This window comes from Belonocnema kinseyi, chromosome 4 (genome assembly GCF_010883055.1).
Source record: "Belonocnema kinseyi isolate 2016_QV_RU_SX_M_011 chromosome 4, B_treatae_v1, whole genome shotgun sequence".
Taxonomy (NCBI): Eukaryota; Metazoa; Arthropoda; class Insecta; order Hymenoptera; family Cynipidae; genus Belonocnema; species Belonocnema kinseyi.
The window spans coordinates 138,415,692-138,423,223 of NC_046660.1; the positions used below are offsets into that span (position 1 = coordinate 138,415,692).

At 36.9% G+C, this 7,532-nt stretch overlaps 1 protein-coding gene across 3 annotated transcripts in view; it reads right to left on the bottom strand.

Annotated features, from left to right (window-relative positions):
• LOC117171542 (cx9C motif-containing protein 4) overlaps positions 1–6,996 on the bottom strand; it is a 36,643-nt gene extending 29,647 nt beyond the window's left edge. The window contains exon 1 of one of the 3 annotated variants that reach the window (XM_033358947.1): positions 6,796–6,988. Coding sequence is in view for 2 of the 3 variants with exons in the window: in XM_033358948.1 (XP_033214839.1) it covers positions 6,796–6,853 (58 nt within the window). In the remaining variant the exon portion in view is untranslated. Of the gene's footprint in view, positions 1–6,795 lie in introns of all 3 variants that reach the window. The other 2 variants (XM_033358948.1, XM_033358946.1) reach the window with 2 other exon arrangements.
• Between the last annotated feature and the right edge of the window lie 536 nt (positions 6,997–7,532).

Consider the following 7,532-nt stretch of genomic DNA (forward strand, 5'->3'; position numbering starts at 1 on the left):
TAATTGAAGTACTTTTTTTCGTAGAAATGTAGATTTGACTGTGCAGCCGCTTTTAGTTCTCCCGTTCAGGATAAAAAAACTCATTTTTTTAAAGTACTTATGATATAAAATTAAAAATTATACACAGAATTTCGTCCTCTAATTGATTTATTCATCCAATAGTATTAATATAATATTCTACACCTGAAAAAACATAACCTTAAAATCGAAGCATCGAAACCTGGAAACATTCAAATACCAATTTCTTGATTTTATTTCAAAGCGGATCGATATATAAATAGAACGTTTTCCGGCCAACAATCGTGCACTTCAGGCAGAACGACTGATAAGTACGCAAATCGAATGAAAAATAAACCCACCAACTAACAATCACCCCCAGTATTACAGTACAGAATAAATAAACAATAGAACCCAATTCACAGAGCGCGAAGCGCTCCGTGCGTTATAGGCAGGACGACTGATAAGTACGCAAATCGAGTGAAAGAGTAACCAACACAGAATCACAAATCACCTGAAGTCAACGCTACCAATTTTGGCATCTTTTCGTATTGCGCATGTGTCGCGTCAGAAAATGGATAGGTTACCGTTAGCGTGCTTATTTGAAATACTTAATTTTGTTTTGTTTATCATCACATGCATTTATATAAAAGAAGGAATGCATACATAAATTATTATTTGATTAACTCTTCGCCAAGTAACGGAAAAAAATGGTTTCTTTACACAATGAAGCAACAGATGGGGATAAGGGAATATTTTTACTGAGGGAAATTGTGCAGGTTTCAAAAATACATCTTAAGGGGGGAATGAGGGATAATGCATGAAAAAAAACCCTTTTTTAATTAATTTTTTGTAGCGAAATATTCGTAAATAAGCCAGTGACAGAGCAATATCGAGATTTGCGGTTCCAGCGATATCTCAACGTAGATTTATCGGAAATCAAGAAAGTTGCAAAATTTAGTTAAAATATAAGTTTTTCCTCCCCCCAAAGACTATTTTTAGGAATTGTTTTATTTATTTTTTTTTTTTTAAAGTAAAATATGCGATTTTGTACAAAAAATTTCGTCATTTTTTGAGTGAAAAACAACGTTGATATAAAAAATTTTTACAAACATATCGTTGAGGAGAGGATTTTTATATGCAGAAAAAGTTTACCAAGTTTGAGAAGGATCGGTTTAGTAGTTTTTGTAAAATCGCTAGAACGGACTTTTAAAAAGTGGTTTCGAGGAAAACTCGTTTAAAGTTGTAAACATTGAAAAAGTGAAAAGAAACTTAATTGTTATAACGATTTCAGCTTCTTTTTTCCATTACACTGTACACACTTCACGAACGTAGAAAGTGTAGTGAAAACTAATAAAAATTCTATTATTTTATAGTATTTTTCGTTGTCAAAATTACAAAACAAAAAAATTAATTTTTTTTTTTCAAGTGCTTATCCCCCATTCCTCCCTTGAGCGAGAAAGTTTAGTTGAAAGTTTAAATTGAATATACCTAGGTGCTTTTATAAGAATCTCGTCGTACTAAACATTGATCCTGATTGTCCAGGTATAAGAAATACATGTTCTCTGTGGAAATTCGGTTGAGAATTGAAAGGTTATATACTCGTATGCTTTTATCAGGATCTCGTCGTACTAAAAATTGGTCCTGGTTTCCCAGGTATAAAAAATACATCTTCCCCAAGAAGTTTGGTTGAGAGTTAAAATTTAACATACCTAGATGCTATTATTAAGGTCTCGTTGTACCAAAAATTGATCCTGATTGTCCAAGTATTAAAAATACATCTTCGCCGAGGAAATAAGGTTGAGAACTGAAAGATTATATACAAGGATTCTCAACCAAACTTCGTCGGATGTTTTTTTTTATACCTGGACAACCAGAATCAATTTTAGTACGAGATTCTTATAAAAGCATTCGGGTATTTGACATTTAAATTCTCAACGAATTTCCTCGAAGGTGTATTTTTAATGCCTGCACAACCAGGATCAATTTTTAGTAAGATCAGACATTTTTATTATCCAGGTATTTTGAATTTCGATTCTGAACCGCATTTCTTCAGAGAAGATGTACTTGTAATACCTGGATTACCAGAATTAATTTTTAGTACACCGAGATCTTATTAAAATCATCTAGGTATGTAAAATTTTAATTATTAACCCAACTGTCTCGAAGGTTTTTTATACCTGGACAACTAGGATACATTTTTTGTACGGCAAAATCGTTATAAAAGCATCCATGTATGTAACATTTTAATTCTCAACCGCATTTCCTCGGAGATGTATTTTTAACACCTGGACTGCCAGAATCAATTTTTAGTACAAGACCTTATTAATACATTAGCGCCCACGGGTGACAAACGGCACCCGAGCAATGAGTCTTGTCAGAAATTTCTGTGCAGGCGTGAACCTGCCTTATCCTGATCAATCCAGTCTGAACATGTTCCTGGGATCTGTGTAGTTCCACCAGAAGGGAATCTGTGTTCCGTATTTCTAGACCAAAATGGGACCATGATATGAAATTTTGAAGAAAAATTCAGATAAAAATATTAAAGGGCGTTAATGGGTTAATATCATCCAGGTATGTTCAATTCTAATTCTACCTCAAACTTTCTCAGAGAAGATTTACTTTTCATACTTGGACAACTAGGATACATTTTTAGTATGACGAGATCGCTTTAAAAACATCCTGGTATATAACATTCAAATTCTCAGCCGCCTTTCCTCGAAGATGTATTTTTAATACCTGGACTACCTGAATTCATTTTTAGTATGACGAGACCTTATTAATATCATCCGGGTATGTTAAATTTTAATTCTCAACCTAACTTCTTCGGAGATGTTTTTTTATACCTGGACAGCAAGGATAAATTTTTAGTACTACAAAACCCTTTTAATATAATCCAGGTATATTGAATTTTAATTCTCAACCACATTTTCATAGGTTCCTTTATAGGACCCTTCCTAAGAAGGTGGTATTAAGTGATCGTGGGTTAAACTTCATAATTTTAATTTAATAGAGAATTTAAACTCAAGTGAGTGACAAGAAGTTTTTACATTTCTCTGGTGAGCGCCAAGATAAGCCGAAGACTGGGCAGGAGTAGAGGACCCCTCTCCCCTGGAAGATTCCACCGGTCCACCATAGGAGGTGATATCAAGTGATCGTGGAAGATCGGGGTTTTCATCTTTACCTATCGTGCTTTTCCGAGGATCAAGGTTTTCATCAAATTCTGCGGTCCTTTCCCGAGGATCGAGGTTCTAGTTTTTTCCTACGGTCCTTTAACGAGGATCGACGTTTTCATCTTTATCAACGGTCCTTTCACGAGGTTCTTACTTTCATATTTTTCGCTCAAAACGAAACTTCTTCCTCTTCACTCTTCGAGCGGGCAAAATAAAGGGAAACATATCTACATCGGAGTTATCCTTGATCGTAGATGGAGGTGGTGAAGAACAAACCGAATCTCCATAAGAGGCGAAGTGAGCAACGCCGGAAGGCGTTTGAAGAGCAACGGAACGCCCCACCCGGAGTACAAGTGGCTATTTCCCCAGGGCGGAAAAAGAGGCGGGCTCGACCAGACAAATGGCGACGTGCGTATCTTGTGACCCTTCCATCCACGAAACCAGGTACAGATTCCCTCATATCAAAAAGTTCCGATCCCGTTGAGGAGTATTATCCCACTTGCCCGGGGTATAACGGCAGTCCCCTCTCTGTGTCTCATTCCAATGAGTTCTTCCCAATTGACGAATCCTACGTACCAATCTACGAGGCTTCGCTAAACCATTCCTCACCCCCAAGCCGACTTGAAGAAGGGCCCTCAGCAAACTCGGAGAACTTGTCTCCACCCCAATTCACCCAGACCCCTCTGTCTCCACTGTCCGATTTGCACCGAGGAGCCTTTTCTCTCAGAAGACCCTAGTTCGCAGATCTCTGGCTCTTCGACTCAACTCCTCGGAGAAGAGGATGTTTTAGATCTCCAGATTTCTCCAATCCATCTGTCACCTCTAAATCTTCCTAGAATATCCGTCATACACGCAGATTGTCCTGAGGCGAATAAGACGGCTTCCCCAGAGAAGGTCCTCCCACCACTCACTCCTGGGGTGGACATCACTTTCGCTGAAGTTAAAGCCGTCATTAGTAAGCCAAAGAAGCTAACTCGAACCGTTAAGAGGCGCTCTCACAGAGGAGATAGATATACGGATCAGGGACTGCCTCCTTACCCGGTTTGTCAAAGTCCTCCCTAATTACCCCCTCCCCCATAAGCCTTCACGAAAACAGCAGGCCCTGAGGGTGATTTTCGGCCGTAAAGGAAAGTGATCCTCCGTATCCCCGCAACGTTGGATCCCCGAACACTGACCTCTAAGCCCCCAGTAGAGACCGAATAAGCTCAAGTCAGGCATTGGGGCTTGATTTAAAAAAAATTGACCCCCTTGAACCTTCTGCGGCGTCGCATTTTAATCTTCAACCGCATTTTCTCGGAGAGGTATTTTTAATACCTGGATAACCAGGATCAATGTTTAGTGAGAGACTTGATTAATATCATCCAGGTATGTTAAATTTTAATTCTCAACCAAACATCCTCGGAGATGTCTTTTTCATACCTGGACAACCAGTATAAATTTTTAGTACGAGATTCTTATGCAAGCATCCGAGTATATAACATTTTAATTCTTCACCAAATTTTCTCGGAGATGTATTTTTAATACATCGACAACCAAGATCAATTTTTAGTACAAGACCTTTTTAATATCATCCAGGTATACTGAATTTCAAGTTTCAACCCAACTTCCTCAGAGATGTATTTTTTATATCTAGACAAACAGGATCAATTTTTAGTACGAGATCCTTATAAAAGCATCCGGGTATATATCATTTCAATTCTAAACCAAATTACCTAGGAGATGTATTTCTTATACTTGGATAATCAGTATTAATGTTTAGTACGACGAGATCCTTATAAAAGCATTCAGATCCAGGTATATTCAATTTAAATTCTCAACCAAGTTTTTTTAGCTTAAGGACATGTAACGAGCAAAGCAGCTGATCAAGTCAGCCCTAAGACCAATATTTGTTCATCCATATTAAAAAATAAAAGTTTAAATAACGCGGAAATTTTTGTCGGGAAATGTTAATAAATATAAAATGACTGTTTGTGACCTTGCAAAGAGTTGGGGGAAGAAAAAAGTTTATTATGAAAATAATGATTATCCACGGACGCATTTAGGCTCCACAGCAGAAGTTTGACTTCTAACTTTCTCTGTCTGTAATCATGCAATCTGTATTACCCACAGACCCATAGAAGTTCGAAGTTGTCTATTCGCTGCGATAGTGCTGCTTTGACACAGCTGATACGTATGTCAGACGGTCAGACCAAATTTGTTTATTTGCATTTCAAGTGCAAACCTTAGTTTTTGCATTATTTGTGCATAATGTTCGTAAGTGATTTTTGTTGTGTTGCCCACTTTGATAAATATAAACCTCATAACTAGCCCATTGACAACATTGAAAATTGCTTTCAGGGTTTTACAGCACGGTCGGTATTTTTCCAAAATTGTAAGCAAACAAATTTTTCACAACTCTAAGTATTTAGGACGAGAAACACATTGCTGCATGCCTTCTATTTAGCGTGCCAAATTTTTAACACGATATCTCATTCCGTGTGGACGTAACCCTGGCTGACCGAAGGAACCTCTACAAAGTACCCGTAAAAACCCCATTCGGTTCCTTTAAAAAAAAAAAAAAAAAAAAAATTCTACGTTAAATTTTCTACTAGAAACTCACGAAGTAATCGCAATACTTTTTTTGCAGCGTTAAAAATTTTTTAAATGTCATTAACCTCTGCTGAAGGTGACTTCAAGCGCATCCATAATAGCTCAAGTAGTATGTTGCTAGCTTAGTTTAAAAATAAAATTCTCACTTGAATCGCAGCGTTATTGTCTGAGGTTTCCACTGAGTGGCGCTAGCATCCACACAGAATTCTTTAAATTACGGACGGAACGCTTATTAACTGCTACTAAAAGAAGATTCACTTGAAGCCGCCTTCGACCCATGTAAATGACAGGTATTTTATTTTTTAAAGTTTTTAACATTGCAAGAAAAAGTAATGATACTACTCTGTGAGTTTCTGAGAAAAATTCTAAGGTAGAATTCAAACTTCAACAATTTAAAAGTTGATCTTGCTGTTTTTGTGAGTTTTTTAACCGGGACTGCAGGGGGACTCAGTGGGGTCTTTAAGGGTACTTATTAGAGGCTCCTTTCGGTTTCTTCGGTTCGCCAGGGAAGATTTCGTTTAGACGTGAATTGGGGAAAAAAATTGAGGTTTGGTCACGTGACCCTTTCTTCACATGGCCTTAACATGTATTTTTGAAACCTAAACAATTTCCCTCAGTAAAAATATTCGCTTATCGTCATCTGTTGCTTCATTGTGTAAAGAAACCATTTCCATTTACCGAACTTTGCGCTATTTCGCAAATAAACACCTCTCTTGTATTCATAAAATGTCAGTCTACAGTTACACGCTCTGTAGTTAATGTTCTTCTGACAAAATTTAATTCTGTGAAATTCGCATTCTGCAGATCGATACCATACCCCCATCTCTACCCCTGTAACATAAGCATCGTAAGAGAACAAAATTGTTACCTTACAGAAATTTATGTGACCGAGAATTTTCTAAATCTACCTGGGGGGCCTGGTCGGACCGAGGTGGTAACCCTTTGAACCCAGTATTCGAGATGGCAGGCGATAAGTGATTACGTTGGATTGCACAAATAACTAATTAGGTTAAAATATAAATTCAAGAATGCTCACCTTTTAAGCATTGCTGTAATTTACATGCGACTTGTTTACAAGGATCTACTTCTTTCATACATGCGTTATTCTCAGCACGATGCCTTGATTATGCAATTTATTATTTAGACATCACCTCTCTTAACTTTTTCTGGTTTTTTTAATTTTTACAGATTTTCCCATGATCCAACAAACTAAGGTTCCGCCCATGATCCAAGAAGCTATGGTCCCGCAACTTGGTGGTACGAAATACGTACAAGCCGCGTCTCGTAACGTGACCTCCATATTGGTTACCATGACAGCACAGAGACGCTTTTCTAACGATTCAAATCATTTCGCGTCATGATGTAGCACAGCGTTTCTCAAACTTACATACTCAAAAGCTGAAGTATTCCTGATTTGAAGGCTAAAAAGTTTAATCAGAAAAAGTTATCCAACTTAGGGGCACTATATGTAAAACTTGAAAATCTTAAAATTACAGTAACCTAAAATTGGAGCGGACACAGCTTCGGATTGAGATAAAAAATTCAATTTTTAGTTTTAATAAAGTATAAAAACACCTCCCGTGATATTTCAAGATATGGAGACTCTGAATGACTATTTTGGTTTTGAAAATAATTAAATGGGATTATTTTATATTAAATTAGACACTACCTGAAATATATTATTTTTGCGAATATAAGCCAAACTATTTACATCACAAAACATCGAAAAAATATGATAAAATTTTTAAAATTTTAAGTTTTAGGTCAGGATGA